The sequence below is a fragment of the Eleutherodactylus coqui genome, chromosome 2 (genome assembly GCF_035609145.1).
Source record: "Eleutherodactylus coqui strain aEleCoq1 chromosome 2, aEleCoq1.hap1, whole genome shotgun sequence".
Lineage (NCBI taxonomy): Eukaryota > Metazoa > Chordata > Amphibia > Anura > Eleutherodactylidae > Eleutherodactylus > Eleutherodactylus coqui.
This window is the reverse complement of record NC_089838.1, coordinates 123,206,742-123,234,053: the sequence shown is the minus strand read 5'-3', so window position 1 is coordinate 123,234,053 and position 27,312 is coordinate 123,206,742. Positions and strand designations below refer to the sequence as shown.

At 40.6% G+C, this 27,312-nt stretch overlaps 1 protein-coding gene across 2 annotated transcripts in view; it reads left to right on the top strand.

Moving 5' to 3' along the window:
* PPFIA2 (PTPRF interacting protein alpha 2) overlaps positions 1–27,312 on the top strand; it is a 344,020-nt gene that overhangs the window by 293,757 nt on the left and 22,951 nt on the right. For both annotated transcript variants that reach the window (XM_066591485.1, XM_066591486.1), the window contains 5 exons: positions 17,239–17,320; positions 19,428–19,628; positions 20,203–20,265; positions 23,605–23,634; positions 24,662–24,837. In XM_066591485.1, the coding sequence (XP_066447582.1) occupies positions 17,239–17,320; positions 19,428–19,628; positions 20,203–20,265; positions 23,605–23,634; positions 24,662–24,837 (552 nt within the window). The remainder of the gene's footprint in view (positions 1–17,238; positions 17,321–19,427; positions 19,629–20,202; positions 20,266–23,604; positions 23,635–24,661; positions 24,838–27,312) is intronic.

The window sequence follows — 27,312 nt, the reverse complement described above, 5'->3', positions numbered from 1 at the left end:
ACATTCAGTATCTACAATAGGTCTGCTTAAAAGAAACCTCATTTTTAGTTAAAATCTACATAAAATAGACATCTTTGTTATTTTTCATGTACTTCTATTCGCTCTCTTTGCCAGTCACACCCACAGTGATGGTCGCATCTCGGGATCCGCACTTTATTTCTTTTATATGTTTTTGAGTGTTTGCAGGCCTTTATCTTTCACCAATGAGAACTGGGAAAGAAAAAGCAGTGAAACTGTCAGGTACATTACACATTTTATAGAGACTTACTGGGGAAAGTGTTAAATATGCCGTGCAAAAATGGAGATTTCCTTTAACATGCTTAAAAAGGTAAGGTTTCTGCTCTGGTCTATTTTTTATAGTTGAAGGACTATTTTTCTGGTTATCTTCTTCATCAATTTCCTGGATAAAAAGAGGCAGCAATCTAAGAGCACGGAGAGTGCAATTATATCAGTCTCAGATTAAAGCCAATAATTCCCTGCAGACAATTACTTTCTTTTTCCTTAAATCATAAAACCTCTTTGACTATTGCTGCTGGATGGCTGTGGCATTGAATTGTAATTATTTTCTTCACAATGTAGAGGATGCAAATCTAAAATTACTACCTACTTTTTAAAAGTATGGGTCACTTTCAAATACAGTATAGAGCATATTTTTATCTATCTTTCTCATATCTATCTATCTCATCTCTCTTCGTCATATTCATCTATCTCATCTCATATCTATCTCATATCTTTATCTCTCTCATATCTCTATCTCTATCTATCTCTCTCATATCTATCTATCTATCTCTCTCTCATATCTATCTATCTATCTCTCTCTCATATCTATCTATCTCTCTCTCATATCTATCTATCTCTCTCTCTCATATCTCTCTCTCATATCTATCTATCTATCTCTCTCTCATATCTATCTATCTCTCTCTCATATCTATCTATCTCTCTCTCTCATATCTATCTATCTATCTATCTATCTATCTATCTATCTATCTATCTATCTATATCTCTCATATCTATCTATCTCTCTCTCTCATATCTATCTATCTATCTCTCATATCCATCTATCTATCTATCTCTCATATCTATCTATCTATATCTCTCATATCTATCTATCTCTCTCATATCTATCTATCTCTCTCTCTCATATCTATCTATCTCTCTCATATCTATCTATCTCTCTCATATCTATCTCTCTCTCTCTCGTATCTATCTCTCTCTCTCTCTCGTATCTATCTATCTCTCTCTCTCTCTCTCTCATATCTATCGATCTCTCATATCTATCGATCTCTCTCTCTCATATCTATCGATCTCTCTCTCTCATATCCAACTATCTCTCTCATATCCATCTATCTCTCTCATATCTATCTCTCTCTCTCTCATATCTATTTATCTATCTATCTCTCTCATATCTATCTCTCTCTCTCTCATATCTATCTCTCTCTCTCTCATATCTATTTATCTATCTATCTCTCTCATATCTCTCTCTCTCATATCTATCTATCTATCTATCTATCTATCTCTCGTATCTATATATCTCTCTCTCGTATCTATATATCTCTCTCTCGTATCTATCTATCTATCTCTCTCGTATCTATCTATCTATCTCTCTCATATCTATCTATCTATCTCTCTCATATCTATCTATCTATCTCTCTCATATCTATCTCTCTCTCATATCTATCTCTCTCTCATATCTATCTCTCTCTCATATCTATCTCTCTCTCATATCTATCTATCTCTCTCTCATATCTATCTATCTCTCTCTCATATCTATCTATCTCTCTCTCATATCTATCTATCTCTCTCTCATATCTATCTATCTCTCTCTCATATCTATCTATCTCTCTCTCATATCTATCAATCTCTCTCTCATATCTATCAATCTCTCTCTCATATCTATCAATCTCTCTCTCATATCTATCAATCTCTCTCTCATATCTATCAATCTCTCTCTCATATCTATCAATCTCTCTCTCATATCTATCAATCTCTCTCTCATATCTATCGATCTCTCTCTCATATCTCTCTATCTATCTCATATCTATCTATCTCTCTCTCATATCTATTTATCTATCTATCTCTCTCATATCTATCTATCTCTCTCATATCTATCTATCTCTCTCATATCTATCTATCTCTCTCATATCTATCTATCTCTCTCATATCTATCTATCTCTCTCATATCTATCTATCTATCTCTCTCGTATCTATCTATCTATCTATCTCTCTCGTATCTATCTATCTATCTCTCTCGTATCTATCTATCTCTCTCGTATCTATCTATCTCTCTCGTATCTATCTCTCTCTCTCGTATCTATCTCTCTCTCTCGTATCTATCTCTCTCTCTCGTATCTATCTCTCTCTCTCGTATCTATCTCTCTCTCTCGTATCTATCTCTCTCTCTCGTATCTATCTCTCTCTCTCGTATCTATCTCTCTCTCTCGTATCTATCTCTCTCTCTCGTATCCATCTCTCTCTCTCGTATCCATCTCTCTCTCTCGTATCCATCTCTCTCTCTCGTATCCATCTCTCTCTCTCGTATCTCTCTATCTATCTCGTATCTCTCTATCTATCTCATATCTATCTATCTATCTATCTATCTCTCTCTCTTTCTCTCTCATATCTATTTATCTATCTCTCTCATATCTATCTATCTCTCTCATATCTATCTATCTCTCTCATATCTATCTATCTCTCTCACGTATCTATCTATCTCTCGTATCTATCTATCTCTCTCTCTCATATCTATTTATCTATCTATCTCTCTCATATCTATCTCTCTCATATCTATCTATCTCTCTCGTATCTATCTATCTCTCTCTCGTATCTATCTATCTCTCGTATCTATCTATCCCTCTCGCTCTCTCTCTCTCTCTCTCTCATATCTATTTATCTATCTATCTCTCTCATATCTATCTATCTCTCTCATATCTATCTATCTCTCGTATCTATCTATCTCTCTCTCGTATCTATCTATCTCTCTCTCGTATCTATCTATCTATCTCTCTCTCGTATCTATCTATCTATCTCTCTCTCGTATCTATCTATCTCTCTCTCGTATCTATCTCTCTCTCGTATCTATCGATCTCTCTCGTATCTATCGATCTCTCTGTCTCTCATATTCAACTATCTCTCTCATATCCAACTATCTCTCTCATATCCATCTATCTCTCTCATATCTCTCTATCTATCTCTCTCTCTCATATCTCTCTCTCTCTCTCTCTCATATCTATTTATCTATCTCTCTCATATCTCTATCTCTCTCATAGCTCTCTCTCTCTCATATCCAACTATCTCTCTCATATCCAACTATCTCTCTCATATCCATCTATCTATCTCATATCTATCTCTCTCTCTCTCTCTCTCATATCTATTTATCTATCTATCTCTCTCATATCTATCTATCTCTCTCATATCTATCTATCTATCTCTCGTATCTATCTATCTCTCTCTCGTATCTATCTATCTCTCTCTCGTATCTATCTATCTCTCTCTCGTATCTATCGATCTCTCTCTCGTATCTATCGATCTCTCTCTCGTATCTATCGATCTCTCTGTCTCTCATATTCAACTATCTCTCTCATATTCAACTATCTCTCTCATATCCAACTATCTCTCTCATATCCATCTATCTCTCTCATATCTCTCTATCTATCTCTCTCTCTCTCATATCTCTCTCTCTCTCTCTCTCTCATATCTATTTATCTATCTATCTCTCTCATATCTCTATCTCTCTCATAGCTCTCTCTCTCTCATATCCAACTATCTCTCTCATATCCAACTATCTCTCTCATATCCATCTATCTCTCTCATATCTATCTATCTCTCTCTCATATCTATCTATCTCTCTCTCATATCTATTTATCTATCTATCTCTCTCATATCTATCTATCTCTCTCATATCTATCTATCTCTCTCATATCTATCTATCTCTCTCATATCTATCTATCTCTCTCATATCTATCTCTCGTATCTATCTATCTCTCGTATCTATCTATCTCTCGTATCTATCTATCTATCTCTCGTATCTATCTATCTCTCTCTCGTATCTATCTATCTCTCTCTCGTATCTATCTATCTCTCTCTCGTATCTATCTATCTCTCTCTCGTATCTATCTATCTCTCTCTCGTATCTATCTATCTCTCTCTCGTATCTATCGATCTCTCTCTCGTATCTATCGATCTCTCTCTCGTATCTATCGATCTCTCTCTCGTATCTATCGATCTCTCTCTCGTATCTATCGATCTCTCTGTCTCTCATATTCAACTATCTCTCTCATATTCAACTATCTCTCTCATATCTCTCTATCTATCTCTCTCTCTCTCATATCTCTCTCTCTCTCTCTCATATCTATTTATCTATCTATCTCTCTCATATCTCTATCTCTCTCATAGCTCTCTCTCTCTCATATCCAACTATCTCTCTCATATCCAACTATCTCTCTCATATCCAACTATCTCTCTCATATCCATCTATCTATCTCATATCTATCTATCTCTCTCTCATATCTATCTATCTCTCTCTCATATCTATTTATCTATCTATCTCTCTCATATCTATCTATCTCTCTCATATCTATCTATCTCTCTCATATCTATCTATCTCTCTCATATCTATCTATCTCTCTCATATCTATCTCTCGTATCTATCTATCTCTCGTATCTATCTATCTATCTCTCGTATCTATCTATCTAACTCTCGTATCTATCTATCTATCTCTCGTATCTATCTATCTATCTCTCGTATCTATCTATCTATCTCTCGTATCTATCTATCTATCTCTCGTATCTATCTATCTCTCTCATCTATCTATCTCTCTCATCTATCTATCTATCTCTCGTATCTATCTATCTATCTCTCGTATCTATCTATCTATCTCTCGTATCTATCTATCTCTCTCATCTATCTATCTCTCTCATCTATCTATCTCTCTCATCTATCTATCTATCTCTCTCATCTATCTATCTATCTCTCTCATCTATCTATCTATCTCTCTCATCTATCTATCTCTCTCTCTCATCTATCTATCTCTCTCTCTCATATCTATCGATCTCTCTCTCTCATATCTATCGATCTCTCTCTCTCATATCCAACTATCTCTCTCATATCCAACTATCTCTCTCATATCTATCTATCTCATATCTATCTGTCTATCTCTCTCATATCTATCTATCTCTCTCTCTCTCTCATATCTATCTATCTCTCTCTCTCATATCTATCTATCTCTCTCTCTCATATCTATCTCTCTCTCTCTCATATCTATCTATCTCTCTCTCTCATATCTATCTCTCTCTCTCTCATATCTATCTCTCTCTCTCTCATATCTATCTCTCTCTCTCTCATATCTATCTCTCATATCTATCTATCTCTCTCTCTCATATCTATCTATCTCTCTCTCTCTCATATCTATCTATCTCTCTCTGTCTCTCTCATATCTATCGATCTCTCTCATATCTATCTATTGCTCTCTCTCTCTCATATCTCTCTCTCTCATATCTCTCTCTCTCTCTCTCTCATATATATCGATCTATTTATCTCATATCTATCTATCTATCTATCTATCTATCTATCTATCTATCTATCTATCTCTCTATCTATCTCATATCTATCTGAATGAATGAGATTTAAACAGATCTCAAATTAGAAAGTTTTTTGTCACGGAGACCTAATTAAATAACTTTACATAATTTTGTGGTGCTGAACACAACAATGACATTGAAACTGCAAGATTGGTTCTTGTCTGGAAGCAACATATGGAAAATTGTGATATTTTTGGGATTTAAACTAATTTTCAGCTCTTTTTTTTTGCAATTTTCCAATAGTGTGTTTGGGAATTACAGTGCTCCCCACCCCGTTTTTGTTAACATTTTTTTATCTTTTATCTCGCACGTGCATATACTATTACAGTTGTAAATATCTCCCAACTTCTTATGTTACAACACCAAAGAGTGATTGACACGGATCTTTTTGTTCTTGTTGATACTCTGTCAGACGTGGAAGTTTTCAAATAAAGCGTTTATTCTTGAGCTACAACCTCATCCCTTGTTTTTTCGAAAGACGGACTATCCTGCATCTCTGGGTGAATGCGGAGGCAGCTGCTGACCTTGAATGGGCTGTGTTTGTGCTTTGTGGAAGGGGACGGGATGCATGCGCAGATTGAAAAGCAAGTTGGATTACGTTAGGATTTAGTTTTTTTCATTCATTTCTGCTTGTGTTGTGTATTATGTAATTTTCCATTGAACATGTTGGATATCTGCTGCATGATTGCATGAACAGCATAAACCAGCTCTGTTACATTTGTGACAAGGTTATATTCGCCTCCAGCAGATGTTGTATGACAGCTATCATATGAAAAGCCTACTCATTATACTCTGGGTGTAAAGTAGGATATCAGGACAAACCATCAGCTCTGCATTTTTGTTGCAATACTTGTTCACCAATTTCTGGTCGTAGTTGCATGGCAGGGACGTGCTATTTGCAGGCCCAATGGTATGGAGGGAAGCCTGTAGTACACAATGAGTTAGTGCCCATTCCATAACCCTCCATTGCACAATGGAGGGTGATTCAGATGAACCAAGTGTAAACGAATTCGTAGAGCGGCACAAGATAAAACAAGAAGAACTCAATGATCTTATCTTATGGATCTGGAATTGCCCAAGTAGAACGCAGAACAATTGACCTTCAGGTTCTTTCCTTTTTCCCTCTCTAACTACCAAGCAAGAACCAATCTTACCTTTTCAATGTCATTTTTGTGTTCAGCATCCAAAAATTACATAAGATTAGTTAATCAGGTCTCCATTACAAAACCTGTGTTGATACTACTTTTGTTTGTTAATAGCCAGTAGCAATCAACAGTCAGTTAACAACACCTAATTTATTTGCAAGCTGCATTGATTTGGAACTTTTGGCTGTATCATGGTTGCATGTCGAGACCTTACCCTTAAGGTACCTTTGCACGGGGGATTATTGCCCAAATGCTCCCTGGAAACAGCAAATTCGGGCGACAATCATCCCATGTACGTGTAGCAGAACTACAAAAACAGGCAATGTTGGGCCTTTTAAAGAGGAGAAACTCCTGTTTACTTTGACACCTTTGTGATCACCGATACGCCTTTTGATGGCCTGTATCGGCGGTCTATGTATGAAGAGAGATCGCGCGGTGAGCTCTTCATACATCCTGGGTGCCAGCTGTAAAGTGGTCCACACACAGAAACCTATTTTCTAAGACAAAACCGGGAACGGGCGGTCTTGCTCCTTTTACTTAACTCTTGAAATGAAGGTCAATAAAACAGTCTTGGTACAGAAAACAATTAGTAGTGTTGAAGCAGTGAAGATTCTCGGGGCATTTGTATAATCCACAGTCTAAGTTATCTGTTGGATCTCTCTCTACTGTCATACACTCACTTTTTACTTCGCTAAGAAGCGGTTTCCATTGCTCTGGAGACATGCGGTATCTGCGCTGTACAACCACACGTTTCCACCAAGTCCGGGCTTTCTCTCTCTGGAAGGTGAGCAGATCTGTGGAGGGTCCCTGGAATGGCTGGGCCCAAGCATGAGTGGCAGACCATCGCTCAGCTTCCTCCATCTCTTCGCTCCTTTCTCCAACTCCCTTCTTTATACTCTGGCTAACTAATCTTTTTACACTTTTCTTTTCACACATACATGAAACCAAGACCAATCAATAGTTAGATAGATGGATACATTTTCCAGACAACACTAGACATTAACCCTTTCATGCCTGCAAACATACAATACACTTGTGTTCCACATTACAGAATAGACATGCAACATACATGAAACTTTTATAATGATGGAGGGGCCCCTAGAACTGTGGGCCACTACAGTAGCGTAGAGTGTCCACTGTGTGGCAGTGCAGATGGCCGTTATTACTGTGTGTAGGGAGCACTGAGAGGAGGGTGTAGTGGCAGGAGAGTGCGAAGAGAAGAGTTGGAGCTAGAAGAACTCATTATGGTGGTCTATGCCGATAGATAGAAAAAAAACTAAAATGGACATCATCAATCAAAAAAGGTGTCACTGGCGGTAAATGCACTGTAATCACTATCCTTGCCTAGAGCTGGTATCTGAATATTATATGCCAATTGTATTATTTAGAGCTACATATATATTTTTTATTTTTTTCTTCTTGGGGGAGGTAACACGTATTTTGGTGCTCGTGCCCCTATTCTTTTAAAGACTCTGGCAATGTTGTATCCTCTGGCTACTAGTGTTGCATTGATGAGTCTCTTAAGATCCAGTGCAGCAATGGAAAGTTTTGGCTGGACCAAGGCCAGCGGCAATGAAGAGTGTGGGGGTGAGAAGTTGAACGTTTGCACCTGGGCCCATGAGCCTCTAGCGATGTCTCTGTTTTAGGAACTTTGAGTTTTTAACTCTCCTTTTTATACAATATATTGGTCTGGACAGCAACTGTTTTCATCTACAGCTAAAGTAGTCTGTGTATTAAGGATAATAAAAAGTTAATAATACATCAGTAATATGCCATCAACATGACAGAGCCCTACTGAAATAAATATCAAAGAGTAGATACTTAAAAATCCAATTCATTTATTTACATTTCTCCCTTAGGGATTTTAGCATGTTTCTGAAACTTCATCCAGAAGTAAATATTACATGACCAGAGCCGCCAACAAAGCGCTGCAATGTTTTCTCCAGATCAATAAAATATTGCCTTTTAAACAACAACAAAGCCGGTCAGTCTAAATTATAGATTGTCATCATCAAACCATCATCTGTGCCGGAGCTTGAATTTTTCCATTTCTTCTGCCCCTTTAAATATGATATGTGACCGGGGTGCACGCTTGTGCGCCTGTGACCGAAACTGTGGAAACTTGTTATTCCAATATAAAAGTTTACCTTTTGTTAGACAACACATATGCGTGTGTATACATCTGTGATTAACATTCCATTTTTCCTCTTCTGTCATGGGAGCCAAAAAATGGGATCCCTACAGGACACAAATTTGTCCACCTACTAAACAGCTTAGACCTCATTGACTGTAAAAGGGTCTGTTCGGCTTCTGCCTTGCCCTCTTGCATTTTACCGGATAGAATAGTATGGTATGCCGCGCTATTTCGTCTGATGTTTGGGATTGATCTGCATCTGAGGCTCTGAAGTGAATCTCCCATGTAGATGGGAACTGAGCATAAGGTATATACCATGTTTCCCCGAAAATAAGACCCTATCTAATAACTTTTTCCCCAAAAGAGGCACTAGGTCTTATTTTATTGCTTGTTCCGCATCCTCCTGTTGCTCTCAGGAGCTCCCCTGTGTGTCCTGCAGCCCTCGGCCGCCCACAGAAGATCACTTCTTGGTTATGTGAGCTGGGTGCTCTCTGCCACTGCAGAGCTGTAGGGTCCTAGCAGACCCAGATCAGCTCTGTCATTGACTGTCACTATAGGTGAATGTTTTCCTCTCCAACTGGGGCTCCTATGAATGCCCCAGCTACAGTGAAAAAGTGTAAAATTAATAAAAATAGGAAAACAAATCTGTGAAAAATTTATATATATATATGTTGCAAAGATAATTTTGGTAGCTGAAAAAAATAGGGCAGTAAAACTACCCCATGGGTAAAATCCCTAAAACGTGTCTGGTGGTTTTGGACTGAAACACCCTGGTCCTTAAGGGGTTAAAGAACAGAGCGCTGTACATTTTCCTAATTCAAGGATCCTCTGAGATGATCAATAAATAAGATGATGTTCTTGTGAATGCTCTAACCAAAGGCCTGCTGGGTTATTGACAGAAGATTGAATTGATTCACAGGGGATGATAGAGATATAATTATTAGCCTCATGCGCATATAGATATATATATATATATATATATATATATATATATATATATATATATATATATATATATATATATATATATATATATATATATATATATATATATATATATGGAAGTACTGCTAAATCATCTAGAAACTTAAGCTTGTTACTAGACAAAGCCTGTGTCTAGAGTATACATGTCCACCAGATGGCGCCCTTTCCCCTGTTTGAGTGGCTGTAGAGTACTATTGTAGATCTCCAGCTTTCTCTGCGAGTTCACTTACCTACAGTCATTGTTGTTCCTACAAGCTTGTTTGGCGCACATACATTTACTTTGAGCACTTATATTATAGGGACTTTTATATGTCAAACGGGCAATAACAAAATAATACTTCCTTATTCATCCAACGCTGAAAAGTACTTGGAGAGATCATTTTTTTTTTGGTGTGAAAAGCTATTTCTAAGGATTCTCTGTAATTCTTCACGTTTCCACCCAGGTGATGGCTTGATATAAGCAGACACTTAAGACCGGGATCACAAGGAAGCAAGCACATTTCAGCCACACAAATACGCAACAGGTTACACATACGAAATGATCTTTCATCCATGTATTTCACCTGCTCCTGCTCGTATTTGTGTGTACAAAAGTACTGCGTGTTTGCGCGCACAAAAAATCTCAAAATCGCATTGATTTTCTGGGTATATGCACAGCAAATACACAGATATTCTGCACGTGCCGTGCGCATTTATGAAAGTCAACATGAACAAATTACACTGGCCGAGACCCAGAGCACTAGAATACTAGATACGAGATACAGGGTAATGGAGTATGGCATTTGTACAAGGGAGCCGGACCGGCTAATATATCCTCACAAAGAACCTGATAGGCTGACTGGGCTGAAAGACATCCTAGGAAGCCTGTAAGCACTGAAACTGAAGGGGCATGTTAGTCCCTCTGAGTCCAGCACAAAATGACACTAGGCATGCGTCACCCAGTGCGTCACATGGTCTGCAGATGATGCTATGATGCCACCCCGGACCACCGCCCAAAGCCAGGAAGTCATGGCACTGTCCGCGTCATCACAGGGCATGTTTGTAACATGAATTGCCAGAGTTTTGCAGTGTGGTTTTTATGACCTAGTTTTTACAGGTGAAACACATTTAAAAAGCTACAGAAAGAACTGAAGTGTGAAAGCCCAACCTAACTGGTGCATTTAAGCAACTTGTTACGCTTTTTAATGGCTATAGAAAATAATTATTTATATTCCGTTCAAGCAAGCGTTGTGGCTTCTGTTATAGCAGAGCTATGACACTTAGGATAGTGATTACCGGGTCTTAGCCAACTGCAGTAGTTACATTAGGCAATGAGAAGTGACACTGAGAGATTCTTCAGGGACCGACTGAAGAGCAGAGGACTGCTGATGGCGAGGAACAAGTAGCGTTCCCATCGAATACAATTGCACAAAACGCTTCCATGGTGCAGCATAGCAGCAGAATAAAAGTTGCAGGAATGTGATACAAAATTGCTCCCCTTGCTGGGTTGTCCAAAACAAGCAGAACACCCCATAATGGCATATATCAGTCGCTGCCTTCCTGGAATAGACTGGCAGGATGACCTCCAAATGGAAAGTAAGGGTTACACAACCAAGAATCCAGGCACTGTTGATATAGAAGGAAGGCTCTCCTTCTGTATAAGTAGTGGCCAGGATTCCTGGTTGTTTAACCCTTACTTTCTAACATAGTAGAACGGGATACTTATGTCCAGTGCCCGTTTTAAGTCAAATCTTGTAGGAAATCAGACGGAATAATAGAGAGACCCTGCCACCTACTTTTAGCCCAGTCTTCTACTTATCTCCCCCCTTGTTCCTCTAATGTCAGCACTGGAACCACTGCTGCAGTGCATTGAGCGGCGCTGCTAAGTAGTCCACCCATTATAAAATTAGAATTAATGCGCCACTCAATGCCTTGAGTAGTGGCTCCCAGCGTTGACACCATGAGAGCGACAAGGGATTTAAGTATAACACCTACATCCCCGGATCCAGAGGGTCACCTACTTTTAGCCCTTTAGCTTAGCTTGTAGGATTAAACGTAGGTGACTGAGTGTCTTTAATGAAGTTGAACTAAATAAAAAAGAAAAAGAGATTTTCTCTGTGCTTGTAAGGGTTTACACCTCCATATGGGGTGAAACAGAAGGTTCAACAAAGTTCTCAAAAAAAACAACAACTTTGATTTTAATTTTCCAAAACTATGATAAAAATTGACCAGACTATCATGCCAGGCGTGTTCATAGCCATTGCAGTGTGTGGAATGCCCCTTTTTCAAGCATGGAAGACATACAATATGAAGAGGATATAAAGCTTACCCCGACCAGGATGATGTGCCGGTAACAGAGTGAGGAGCGGCGCCACCATGTTGCCCGGCACTGGGGGATGACGTTTAGACTAAATGGCCCCTGAATGGAATGCAAAGCGTTCCATGGACTGGTTGATCGGTGGTCTATATTAATGAAGAAAGTTGTACATTTGAATAAATATTTGTATTTAGTTCTGGAGAGCGTAATGATGATGATTTATCCGTTCAGTCGTTGCTGACTTTCGGTCACCTTGTGGATCGGCATACTCAATGCTTCCCTGTCTTTGGCCGCTACCTTCAGATTTTTCAGGCATGTTCGTGTCAAGCTTGTTTGTATCTAGCCAGCATGTTTTTCGGCATCCTCCTCTTCTTCTGCACCCACTGACTGCGCCGAGCATTAATGTTGTTTCCAGAGAATTGGCTCGTATGACATGACCAAAGTATGAAAGCCGTTGTTTGGTGATTTTGCTTTCTAGTGATACTTTAGATCTGACACTGTCTAGGATCGCCTTATGTGTGACCATCTCTGCCCATGATATGCGCAGCATACGCCACCAGCACCACAGCTCCAAGGCCTCGATCCTTCTTCTGTCTAATTTCTTGAGTGTCCAGCTTTCGTATACATATGTAATTATTGTAAAAATTATTGAATTATTCAGATCTCTGTTGTAATGCGGATGTTTTTGCTCTTCCATATCTTCACCATTCCTTGTACTTTCCCTTTAAAACTATTGGGTCATGCTATACAATGTATTGGAAATAAATACATGATACCTGCAGTAACTTTGTATGTACAACAGCCAATCTGGGCTGAGCAAGGTGAAATAAAAGTGATAGATGCTGTAGTTAATCCCCGGCACTCTGAGACACTGTAGTGTGGGAGCTATTTCATTTGAGATTTACTGCATAATCTACATGTCCCATTGAGCTTTAAATTACACAAGTAGCCTTCCTGTTGATTTCAAAGAGCTCTTGGCACCACAGGTTTCCATTCTGGCTTAGGACTAGATATGCTTTAGACATATATTATTTGCTTCATAAATAGAAGGTATCAGTCAAAATTTAATAGATGCCAAAAATATTAAAAAATATAGTATTTTTATTGTGACATTCTTAAGTCAGTCTCAACAGTTAAAGGTTGCATGGACAGGTTAGTCTAACTGGGGGTAGGTATTTTACTATAAGGTCATTTACGTTAGGTCAGACTGGAGTAATGCCAGGGGACGAACAGAATGGCGCTGGATGCAGAGTTCACACTACATTGATCCCCTACATTTATTGTAAATGTTGAGAAAGCTCCAGATGTGCATGCTAAAGGTCTTCATTGAGGTTCAATATCAGACAGACTCCAAAAGAGTGTCCTTATGGCCTCTGTCTCACCAGGACAAATGGGAATACTGTTTTTATGGGTTTTTTTTCCCTGAATGAAATAGTGTCCTTTACATAAATACACCCATTAAGCAGATGCCATATTAACCTATAGATGACAGATGCCCCTGTATGGCATCCATCACATGCAACCATTTTAAAGGCTGCGTCCGCATGGGCTACAAAATCTCGCTACAATGTGAAGCCCATGGTTTCTTTCACATGAGCGATGTTATGTATTGAGATTTTGTAGCCCGTGCGGATGCAGCCTTTAAAGCGCATGCATGTGATGGAAGTGCTGCCTCTGATTGGCTGACGCTTAGTCCCCCAAAAAACCTCGCAGCAATATCGCACTGAGCAGAGATGTGATATTGCCGCAATTTTCTCGGGGCGATGCCGTGTTGCCCGTGTGAATGAGGCCTTTATGGCATCTGTTTAACGGATCCATCATGAAAAAGCTCCCAAGGTATGCTTTAAACAGATCCCATATTAGTCTATGGGTGACAAATATCATTGCTAGGCATCAGTCACACTGTCCGTTTAATGCATATGTTGCGAGCTTTATTTGATATATACATAAGGTGGAGGAAACGCAGCCTAGCATCCATCCTGCAGACGTGATTATTCTAGTTTTCTCTTGAGATGCATATAGATTTCCATTATTTCAACTCACAGACAAAACGCTATCTTTGGGTATATACCAAATACTCTTAGCACATATTAGAGAGTCATGGAGCTGACAGGCTTTCTGCATCACCATTGCTAAGCACATTTAACCCATGAGTATAAAACATTCACCTATACAACTAATATACTGTATATGAAATTGAAGGCTATATGTTAATTCATGTTAGCCTATCCCCCTACATGTTATCCCTCTAATATGTTTTCAAAAACCAATGTCTATCAAGTGCAAACAGGGTAAAGTGGGTGTCAATACAAGGCAAAATGAATCAAGGAATCCCCGCTAAGACCCCTAAACATGGAAAAATCATCATTCAAATAATCGTTGAATTGTGCAAAAGTGAATTATAATTGTTCAGGGTAAACCTGGCCAATGATGAATGATCATTCATTCGCTTGCTTATTTTATGTAGATATAAAAACCATTCTTTGTTGTTTGCTAGTCGTTTTATGTTGCTCGGTTGTTCGCAGACCATTCGGAAGCATCTGAAGACTCCCCTCACCAACCAACAATGAATTGAATGAGCTATGACGAAAAAAATCATTTCCAATTATCATTCATCATTCGCGCTTGTAAACTGACATTGTTTGAAAGCATACGACTCATTCATGTCTGATCATTCCAATGACCCATTGCTCCATGTAAAAAGCCCCAAACCCTGGTTGATATAGTGGTTAAACACATGCGTAAGGCAAGACCCAACTTGCTCTAGAAGTTAACGCAGCATTTTACGCTTACGGCTGTGTGAGCCCGGCCAAAGAAAGAGGAAGAAGAAAAAGCAAGAACAAGTAGCATGGTGGCTCAGTCATTAGCACAGTTGCCTTGTAGTGCTTGGGTTTCAGGTTCAAATATGTCCATAGTCAACATCTGCATAGACTTTGTATGTTCTTTTTGTGTTTCTCTATCTCTTCCTCCAGAGAAGGACGACATGGCATGGTAGCTTGGTTCTGGATGGGGGTTTTTATGTTCTGTTTGTGTTTATACTTGTTTGTCTCCCCCTCCTCTGGCGCAGTGGAATGGCTCAGTTGATAGTACTGCTGCTTTGCAGTGCTGGAGTTGTTGGTTCTAATCTGACCAAGGGCAACATCTGGATGGAGTTTGTCTATGCAGATGTTATCCTTGATTGGATTTGAACATAGGACCCCAGCACTAAAAGGCAACAGTGCTAACACTTGAGCCACATTCATAGAAGAAAAAACACATTTATTTGTAAAACGATTTCCTGGCAATCTTTGCAAAAAATTGGGTTGGGATGAACCATTCTAATTTTGCAAACATCTATCCAATTTTATTGCCTGGCCATCCACGATGAGCAACGCTTAATTATGACTGTGTGACAGGAGCCTCTAATCATCAACAGTAATGTCATAGGAGTTTCTGTCCCCCATGAGAATAGCATGTGTGGTACAGGCCATCCACAGGAAGCCCTAGTAGTGCCCCCTTCTGAAAACATAAAAAGTTAGAGATTCTCAAGGGGAGGGGGTTACCATGAGATCACATGACCCAACTGAAGGGAATTTAAAAAAAAAAAAGAGATAACTAAACAAGGCAAGACTAGCTGATTTATATGTAATATATACGGGGGGCTAGCTACATAATGAATGAATAGATAAAAATGGGGGACTGCTTTTTTAAAACACAAACAGTTTATAGACCTGTAGGGTGGCCCATGCACAACACAAAGTTTTAATTTTTTTATATTTTGTGGCTGCTCAGTGGGGTACCCTGGAGGACTATAAATGATGGGGGGCACTCTGTATGGCACTATTAATAATGGAGGGTGCTCTGCTGATACTATTAATAATTGGTTAGGTGCTGGCATTTTTAATAACTGGGCAATTTTCTGGCAGTAGTAATAATGAATGCATAGTCAGCTGTCACCTTTAATAATGGGGCATTCTTCTGCAACTATTGATAATGAGGGGCAATCTGTTGGAACTATTTATAATGGGGGCACTGTGTTGGCAAAGCAGCTTCTTTATATATAGTAGTAAGGGACAGGAAGGGACAAAGGTTGGTTCTGTGGGGGAGGAAGTGCGGAGACTAGAAGGTAGCAGAGGCTATGTTATGGGATGTGGGGGTAAGAAGGACATGCAGTGACACACAATCTGTGGGCTTAGAGTGGAGGTGTCAAGGGCTTTCTTACGGGTATCCACAAGGTATCGAGGGTTCTGAGGCAGGGGCATTGGGAGGGGTTCTGAAAAGGGATGGAGATAGAGGGGGAGACACAAGATAGCTGACGCTGTGTGTGGGGAAGGGTAGATACAGCCTGCAAAGGACTCTGCGTAGGGGGCAGATTAGGTAGCAAGTGATTTGGGTAGGGTGGGGGCTAAGTGAAAGAGACATGGGTCTCACTGCAGCTATGGAAAAAAATAAGCAAACAACACATACAACTGGAGCTGTTCAACAACAGACAGACAGCAGCTTCAGGATCTCTCGGACCTCCCTCCCCCCACTGAGCAGAGACGGTCCACACTCATTTACTCAAAGTCAAACTGGAGCTCTTCATGCTGCCCCGTCTTTAAGCACTTGAACTTACAACAGAGTAAAGGGCACATTGGGTAATACAGGTCCCTGTCACACAGACATAACCTGTAATTACAGCCACTCATATTAAGTAATGAATGCTTTCTGTGCTGTAAGTGCTCATTGGATAGTGAGCATAGTCTGGCACGCAGTTTCAGGCTATATCTGTGTATGAGGCATCTGTGTTAACAAATAAGCACTGTCCTTCACTTAGATTAAAGCTCTCATTACACTCTGCAGGGGCTGCAGCCGCTGATCGGCGGACACATCTGATCATCTGCCTGCGCTATCAGTTGTGCTTGTACATAGTGGCACTGTGCCGCAATTTGTGCTCCATGTTTTAAAAGCACAGTCCATGATCATGGATCCATTATGGATGGGGGCTCTTAATCAAATTAGATCTAAAAAGATTTGATAAAACTTTAGAATTGGTCTACAAGAACGTATAAAATATTTACACATCGAGGACATCTGATATCTTAAGACTGAATAACTCTGTTTGCTCTCACTTTTTAACTTAGACATGAACTTTTAGAAGAGGCCAGAAGGAAAGGGCTACCATTTGCTCAGTGGGATGGACCAACCGTTGTATCCTGGCTTGAGGTAAATGATGGGGGAAAAAACTCTTAAGTACACACTAGACAAGTACTGCTTTATAAAAGCAAAGCAACAGTTGTTTTTATATTTTACCTAAATGGTTTCATGATAAAAATTCAGAATGTTTTTCCCTATATTTATGTCTGTATTGATTGGCACAGTTTTCGTTCAGCCATATTTCCATATGTATTTTACTTACATATTCATGTCCATATCTGACTTATATTTGTATTCTCAAAATAAAAGCGATCTATTTTTCAAGTTCCATAGACTTCAGCAAAAAATGATACAACAGGCTGCATGTTTGCAGCATCAACATAAGAATATAATAATGTAACTAGTTGCATTTCATATTGGTTACATACTGTAACCCTTCTAAAAACAAAATAAATACAAATCTAAAACATGCATTAAATGCTCATTCACCTTAAGGCCGCCTGCAGACGAGCGAGTCGGATCCGGCAGCGAGAAATCTCGCCGCGCGATCCGACCCCAGAGCCTGCAGGGACGAGCGCGTACTCAACTGCGCCTGGCGGCCCCGGCTCTTTGATGAGCCGGCTGCCGCGCAGCCGGCGCATGCGCAGACCGGAGCCGGCGGCCAGGTGAGTGCGTGCCCCGCTGAAAATTAGAACATGCCGCGGTTTGTTTGCCGCGCGAGATTTCGCGCGGCCAAACCGCGGCCGTCTGCATAGGAGTGCGTATTGTAATGCACTCCTATGCAGACTTTCAGCGGCGGAAATCCCGCGGGAAATCCCGCGGCGGGATTTCCGCTCGTCTGCAGGCGGCCTATTTCAGTATTGTTAAAGGGATAGTCATGAGTGAAAAATAATTGGAAATCCCCTCAGTGCTACATAAAAACATAAAGCCATACTTTCCTCACTTGACTGCCCGGTCCTCCATTGGACTCGTCTTCCGACTCCACAGGATGTCCTATTACAGGGACAACATGTGAATGCTACCGATGGTAATAGGCTGCGGTGCTCACATGTCCTTGTGACAGCATGTCATTGCTGGAGCCTGAAGACTGCAGCGGAGGACTGGGCATCATTAGAAGAGGAGCTGTGGGGATCGGATGAGGATTTGTTTTCTTTTTATACAGCTCTGAGGAGGTTTCAGTTCCTAATTTTTCCCAATTCTACACCTTTAAAGGGAATATGTCATCAGAGAATGATCTATTGTATAAATCAGGTTTTTATGTTAAACATATTTTTTAAAGAAATTTGGGTAATTTTTTTTTCTTCAATTTTCGATGCCACAATCTATATATTAAAAAAATCCTGCAGTTTCCACACTGACCACTAAGGGTAGCTTTACACAGGTTAACAGTTGCCCTTGAAAGAGTGATTACGGGTGACTGTTGTCCCATGTAAACACGGTACCCAAAAGGCAAGCGAGCAAGAATCTGAGTCGCAGTGACTTGGTTTTTAGCTCACCTTATAACCAAATGACCATTGGCCCATTTAAACAGGCAGTTGTTCATTTGTGAACGACTGCCTCTTTACTCTGAATAGAGGCATTTGGTCAGAAAAGATCTCCAGTCTGCTCCACCTCCATTCAGTGAATGACTGTGAAAGCATAGCAGCAATGATAGCTCAGACATCTGTTGGGTGCTTATGCGCCTGACAGTCATTCCTTGTAAAGGAACCCTAAGTCTAAATCGCTTGACACTTCCCTTTTCTGTAGAGAGAACTTTTCAATTATCACTGCTCATCTCCTCCACCTTCCTGCACAATGACATCTGCACACATCACAAAACTTGCCTAAAACACTCTTCTATAGAACTCAATGGTTCCTGTCCATTGTGTGAATGACCCATGAGCTTGCTGTAAAGCACACCTCTAAAAGCTACTGTAAAGCAATTATCTACAGCAAAGTTGAGATGGCTGCTCTGTAATCTGGTGAAAAAAAAAGTATAATCAGGAAAAAAAATTATTTTTTTTCACTATCTACCTTTAATAAATAAAGAAATAGGCGATACATTCCTTTAAATCATAAAAAAGAGGAAATGTGAACCGTTCTTGAAGTTTTGAAACTCCATGACCTTTCTATGACCTTGCTGTTCTTAACTTAACTGTATTTCTTAAGAAACTTTGCTTTCCCTCTTGTCTCCCAGTTATGGCTAGGAATGCCAGCCTGGTATGTTGCAGCTTGTCGTGCCAATGTGAAGAGTGGTGCCATTATGTCTGCATTGTCAGACACTGAAATTCAGAGAGAAATTGGGATCAGCAATCCCTTACATCGTTTGAAACTACGCCTTGCTATTCAAGAGATGGTCTCGCTTACAAGTCCGTCAGCCCCTCCAACATCAAGAACTGTGAGTCTGTTAATGCTTCCTCCTGTAACTTGAGAAGTCTCTAACATACTTGGCAATTTTTCACAAATATATTATGTCACCATTTAGACAAATTTGGCATAGTTTGCAATATTTCTGCAGACTCTTAAAGACATTGATAAATCTCCCTGTAGATACCATATACTGGTGACATCCACAGTTTCGTCTTTAGGTTCCCATCCTGCTGTTAGAAACGTCATTGATACAAAGTAATAGAAACTTTATAGCACAATATGCAAAGCATGCGGAGTAGTACTACTGATATTACCCTGGCCAATGCCAAGTCTAATATGTGCTAACTGCTGAACACAATCCTACGTTCTCAGAGTCTATCCTCCTGTACATAAGTTGCTATGGGCTATGCATCACTGACTGTAAATAGTTTCATTTTTTCTTCGCTTTTGTGGGAGCTTTGGGACACCTGTGACTGTGGTTGATGTGTATCTGCTGATTGTGATATTATTACACTATTAACTTACAGTGGTGCTGACTTTCTTCTTTAATGCTGCTTACAAAATGTGGATCTCATCGCCCATCCCATTGGTCTCCTCATTAGCCATCTGGTAATGTATGGGTTACCCATGAGGAAATGGAGAATCTTACAGCTCCTGCCAAAACGGTTGGTTATTATTTTTCATTTTATACTACTTAGACATTGGTGTTGATTTATGAAATTATAATATCCGTATAAATAAGGCCATTTTCATATCTGCATTGAAACCTCTGGCCACAGGTCCCATCGCAGATCTGGCTGAAAATACTGGAAGAAAGAGTGCTGCTTGCGGAGCTCTTTCTGCCATCCAAAAGTTGAGCGGAAAGCAGGGGCACCCATTATATTCAATGGGGTACGCCTGGTGCTGTTCAGTTCCGTCCACAGACGGGGCCATTTGGCCACGGGGAATCCCTTCCTGCTCACAGACTGGAGCAGGAAAGCGAAATCCCTGTCGCAGATGTGAAAGCACCTTAACACTAGTATATGTAATGGGGTCGGCAAAAGTGCATAAATAATATCAGCTGTAGTTTATACATAATAGCTTCAACCATAGCATATTCACTCTTTGTCAAAGAAAGGCAAACACTTAGAAGGAGTTGACACTTTTCTGCAAGACTCCCAGAGGCTCCTTGTGTGTAGTGGACCTCTTTTTCTACTTGTGTAGAGCTTGTTGACCACTAAACGCCTCTACGATGTGATTGAAAAGATTTCAGCCAGTTAAGAGTTTGAGAGTTGGAGCATTATTGGAATGTGAGAAGATGGATACTCATATCGACGAACTGCCCACCACCAGTGGATACGTGATGGGCAAGCGCACAAGGTAGCCAGGCTCAGGATGCTCTCAAGAGACCACCAGTAGAGAGCACTGTAAGATCGTTCAACAACCGCAAGCAGCTCCAACTGTTTCGTTATCTGCTATCCAGAGACAGGTAGCACCATCATTATAGGCCCCTGTATCTATCAGAACCATTTCCAGGTGCTAAAGGACATTTGGTCTCACAGGCCCATTACATTTACTGACTTTGACACCCACAATCGCCTCAGATTGCAGTGGTGTTGTGAACAAAGAAACTGGATGCTACGGAGTAAAACTATGTTTTCTTCAGCTACGAATCCAGGTTTATTTTGGGCACTGACGACGGCCGTATTCGTGAATGGAGACCTATGGGTGAGCGCCTCAATCCTGCCTGTGCTTTGACCGGCACACTGCCCCCATTGCTGGTGTGATAGTCTGGGGGCCAATACATATGACAGATTGTCACCCCTAGTAATGATACGAGGGACAATGACAGCTCAGTGTTATGTTCAGGACATCCTGCAGTCACAGGCGTTGCCTCTCATGTCCTCCAAGAGGCATTTTCCTGCAGGATAATGCTCGGCCGCACACAGTACAGGTGTCAGAGGAATGTCTCTACAACACTGTCACACTTCCGTGACCTGCCTGGGCGCCAGATGTATTGCCAATAGAACATGTATGCAGTCATCTGGGACACCAATTTCGACAGCCTACGAGTTTGCACCATATAGAATGTTGGGTATAGCAAACATGGACCAATATGTAGCATGATACCTTATGAAACTTTTATGCCTCCATGTCCACCTGTATCATATCTTGTATCCAAGCTGGAGGTGGCCCAACAGGGTACTAGAGCCTCCGTGCCCATCCGTGTCACATCTTGCATCTAGGCTAGAGGCGGTACAACAGGGCACTAGTGCCTCCATGCCCACCTGTATCACATCTTGTATCCAAGCTAGAGGCAGTACAACAGGGCACTAGTGCCTCCATGCCCACCCGTATCGCATCTTGTATCCCAGCTAGAGGCAGTACAACAGGGAGCTAGAGCCTCCGTGCCCACCCATATTACATCTTGTATTCCAGCTAGAGGCGGTACAGCAGGGTACTAGAGCCTCCATGCTCATCAGTACGACATCTTGTATCTAAGCTAGAGGTGGTACAACAGGGTACTAGAGCCTCCCTTCAAGCGGTCAGTTTTCCCACAATAAATTATCTTTTCCTCTGATATTGTAATCACTTACTTATATCAAAGTTACAATCACACAGAGAAAGTTTGATTCGATTCTGACAACTCCTTCTAGGTGCTTAATATTTTTGGGGGTGTAGAATTATAGAACATATAGTATATAATACCTGTTATAGCAGTCATGCAGCTTCAAAGGATCTCTGACCTCTTAATTACTAATTTGGGTGCTAATTAAGGGCTAATGTCCACAGGCATTTTTTCTCCACGTGACACCCACATGTGATACACAGTGAATGGAGGCAATGAAAGTCAATGGACTTTTATTGCTCCATGCACACCAGCATGTGTACACAGCGTTTATATACGACAGAGAAATAAATTACAGCATGCACTATTTCTCTGCGTATGATACGGAGCCCTTCTATGGGCTCTGTATCAAAACACTGCCCCTACGCAGGCATTGCGAGATGGCAGCATTTCAAACCGGATCCCTGCTCTGTGGGGAATTTGAAAAACAATAAAATAAGAAAATCACACTGTGTATGTCCGTGACGCCAGATTCCCAGACATGCGCAGTGCACACTCGGCACATACGCGGTCTCTGGCAGCAGAGTGAAAGGGCTCCATATGTATAAAACAGTGCAGGAGACCCATGCTGTTTTACGCATACGCCCGTGGACATAAGCCCTAACGCATGTGTGAACCCTCCCTGAAAATTTGACTAATTTCCATAGGTTCTATTAAGGCTTATGGACATGATAGAGGTAGGAGATTCTGGACAATTTGTTGTGAATATTTGCATTTAAATTAGCACTATGTAACACTGCATTCACTTTTCAGTTGTTAGTACAGGACAAATGTATGGCCACAGCTGGATAGCAGTCTCCAAACCCCAGTGATCAGCTGGTCTGAATTTAGGAAAGATATTAGAGGAGTTGTACCAAGATTACAAGTTATCTCCTATTAACAGGATCAGTGAAAACTTGCTGATCTTTGGGGGTCTCACCACTAAGGCCTCTGCCGATCTTAAAAAGGGGGTCCCATGTTACCCTCTGTCACTGCAGGGGTCGCTTCCTCCCGGCAATGACATCAGAACAAATGCAACACTGGGTCTGCTGGAAATAGTCAAGCGGCAAGTCCTTAAGTAGCCAGTCCCATTGAATGTGAATGCAGTGTCAGCTCGTTTCAGTGACCAGCGCTCCATTCAGTCTTCTCACTTGGGCGAAAAAAAGAGCGCAGCAAGCCCGCAGTGAGGAGGAGAGTGACCACGGTACCCCTTTTTCGAAATTGGCAGGGATTTCAGCAAGCTCCACCCAACCCTTTTCTTCTCCAATTAGCCACTTGCATGTTAAATCCCCCATGTAATTATTGTAGTTTGTTAGTATGTGCCTCCTTTACTTGATTTACTATGCTTTCATCTTTAAAATAAACTATTTTTTGTTCATTTCTTGTTACTTATCAATGTTTTCTCATGACCCTTCAGAAAGAGTCAGAAGAAGGAAGTTGGGCTCAGGTATGAACTAAGTGACTGCAAAAAGTTTTTTATGCGTTTTGTCATGTTCTAAATTAAGTGTGACAACAATCCACTTCTACTAAGATTAGGCATCATCTGTTGAAATAAGAATCGGAGCACTGTGTCTCATGAAGAGGATGCAGCCGATAGTGGCGGCATTGAGTCTATCACTCTGCCGTTTGTGGTTGGGTATTGGCTGCCTGCCCTCTGGTCAACATTTGTCACAAGTGGCCAATTCCCAACCACAAATGGCAGAGTGATACTGCATACGCCTTGTCAGACAGCTTATAGAAGCAGCTTCTTCTCACCAGCACTGGGCACATTAGGTGGATATCCTGCGAGGGAATCAAAATAACACCAGGGGTGCCATAACTAGTATGTAACAAATTCTTGTCAGAATGGCAGCCATGGATAGAATTTGAGTCCTCCACAGAGTTCCAAGACTTGCTCTCTTAGGTATGATGAATGCAGGACCCATCTGTGGGCCACCAGAATGGCAGGGTTAACAATACTAAACCTACCTGCTTTCCCCTTTCCCCTCTCCCCTCCCTTTTCTCTCTTATTTTACGTCTTCAATTCCCTCCCCCCCCCCCCCATTTTTTCCCTTTTTTTTCTATTCCTCTTTCTCTTTTCTCTTTCTTCTTTTTTTTATATTGGTTAAGATAGGAGTTAATTTTATGGTCGGGCCAAGTACTTCCTGAGGTAGTAAATCTAAATCCTCATCCAAGGATATTAGATATCATAAAAGTTAAGAGTGAGACGTAGGAGTTGTTGGCCCGAATTATTCCACTTTGTATTATATTATTTTCTTTTCACAAGGTCCTGCGTGACCTTCTTGATATATTTTATCTGAAAAATCTTAATAAAACTGATTGAACAATAACTAGTATGTAACAGCAATATCAACAAACAGAAGCATTTTTTTTTTAAGATTGCAATTGAAAAGAGATGTAATATTTTATTGGGAGGCAATGCTTCAAGTGTCCAGAATGATTTAAAAAATGTTTGTTTTGCATCAACTTTCTAGACCCTGGCTTATGGTGATATGAATCACGAATGGATTGGAAATGAATGGCTGCCTAGTTTGGGATTACCTCAGTACAGAAGTTATTTCATGGAATGCCTGGTAGACGCTAGGATGTTGGACCATCTTACAAAAAAAGACCTTCGAGTGCACTTAAAAATGGTGGATAGCTTTCATAGGTATGTGACTAATCACATCGTATATATGTATTCATGTTGTTGGCTCGTGAAGGACGTGACACCAAATAAGTCAGCCTGTTGTAGAATACAGAAAGAGTGGCGTATCTTATTTTCTTAGTCGTCCTCATTGGCATTAATGTAAATACTTCAAGCATGACTAGCGCCGGCTTTGTTATTTACAAAGGATTTCATCCAGATACAAATGCATAGTTATCTACAGAAAGCATAAGTACGGAAATACTATGTTCTCATGATAATAACTGTACTTTCACAAGTGTTATAGTTTTAAATAGGAATTAAAGCATGTGAACATGCAAATATGTTTTGAAAAACAATACTGCATTTTTGAGGATCAATTCCTAATAAATTGGGAAAAAATGCTAAAAAAAAAATCATGAAACTTTGCGGCACTTATTTTTTAGGCTGTTTAACAAACACTATAATTACATTGCTAAATTGATTTAATGGATTGTTTTGGTTTTAAAATATCAAATATATGTATATTACAAGTTATAGCCATATAGGACTAGTCATAGTAGAACAAGGTTATAGGGTGGAGGGGTAGGTCTACTGGGGGCATGAAGGTGTCTTCACTATCCCTCAATTTACAAATCCTAAATAAAATTCATATTATAAACATTAAATATTATACATTCATGTCGTGAGTGGTGGTATCGCAGCGCAGAATTAGGATATGATGCAGCAGAAGGAGTTACAAAACAATATTTATTAGAAATAAAGACCTGAAAGTGAGTAAAGTTATGTCAATAGGCTTACAGGTTATCTTTTACCATAAATTTAATTTACTGTATATACTCTAGTATAAGCTTAGTTTTTCAGCTCACTTTTTTGTGCTGAAAAAGCCCCCCTTGGCTTATACTCGAGTCAGGGAAGGCTTAAAACCCCCCCTCCCCATACTCACCTCCCAGCCGGCATCTGTGTCTCCGGGGGCGGTGCGGTAGGCTGCTTGAATTCTCTCCGCTGTCATTCCCCGCCGTCCTCTTTGCTCGGCTCTGTCATCCCCCACCGTCAGCGCTGTGTAAGAGCTGTGATTGGATCGAGCGTCAGCCAATCACAGCCGATGCTCAATCATTCACAGCCAATCAAGCTACTTTAGAATTCTCTCTGCTGTCATCTCCCTGCTCGGCCCTCAAATCCCCTGCCGTCAGCACTACGTAAGTAAGCGCTGTGATTGGATCATACGCCAGCTGTGATTGGCTGGCACTCAATCCAATCACAGTGCTTGCTTACACAACACTGAGAGAGCCAAGCAGAGAGGATGGCGGGGGATGACAGCAGGGAGAATTCAAGCAGGTTGTCGCACAGACACAGAAGCCGGCTGGGAGGCGAGTATGGAGGTTTTTTTTTAACCTAGTATATTCTGGAGTATAGCTCGGCTTATACTCGAGTCAATAAGTTTTCCCAGTTTATTGTGATGAAACTTATTGTCTTGGCTTATACTCGGGTCGGCTAATACTCGAGTATATACGGTAAGCGGACTACCCCTAACTCAGTTCTTCCACTTGGTAGCAGCAGCTTCTCTGCAGACCGTTGCGCCTCCCCTGCAGAACCTACGTTCACCACAGCTGTCCCTGTGCTTTCTCTTATGGCGCTGGGAAAGTTTGGGCTTGTTCTTCGTGGGGGAAGGGGCAAAGCTACATACACAGTGCTAACAAGCGCTACTAACCTTTTGCGCTTCATGCGGCACAATCTCTGGCTGGCTGTCCGATTTTGGTGCATGGCCAGTCTTCTTTCACTTCTCTCCTCTCTGACAGGAGATTGCAGAGCTTTGTGCGGCAAATATGGCTGCAAGCGGCTATGGAAAGAGGGGGAGAACAGAGTCACTCCCTCTCTTCCATTTACGTACTTTGAATTGCTAGCCATAACCTACAGACAGCCATCCACACCAGCAGCAAATAAGATTGCATTGCTGTGAGTTTAACATGTTAACCCTTTCAAGTCAACTGCTGGATATCTTCCAACATATTCATTGAGGCCAGTAGAGCTCTGATGTCGGAAGACGTCCAACAGGGTGTACTTAGTGTTCTACCGGCTGCTCCTCTGCCCATTGCTCTCTGATGCATCCCAGCATGTAGTTACTGGCTTTAATCAGCAGATGGTGCTATTATATAACAGTAAGCCCCCTAGGAAACCCTGAATCCTTAAATTGATTGGAAATAGTTAATGATATCATATACCTCAATACAGAAGTTATTTCATGGAATGCCTGGTATATGGCACAAGAATGATAATTCTCATGCCATTCACAAACTGTCTAATAACATTATTTATCGTTACTTTGTACATAGCCATATAATGCTTTTATTTTTATGGGAAAAAGTTGTACATCTTAGAGAAAATTTTTGGACATATATGTGTTTCTATATTGTCTTTACTATGTATAAAGTGATACAAATACGAGAAGAATGTTCTGAAACTTTACTTTACCATAACGTCCATCCTGACAGCACTTAT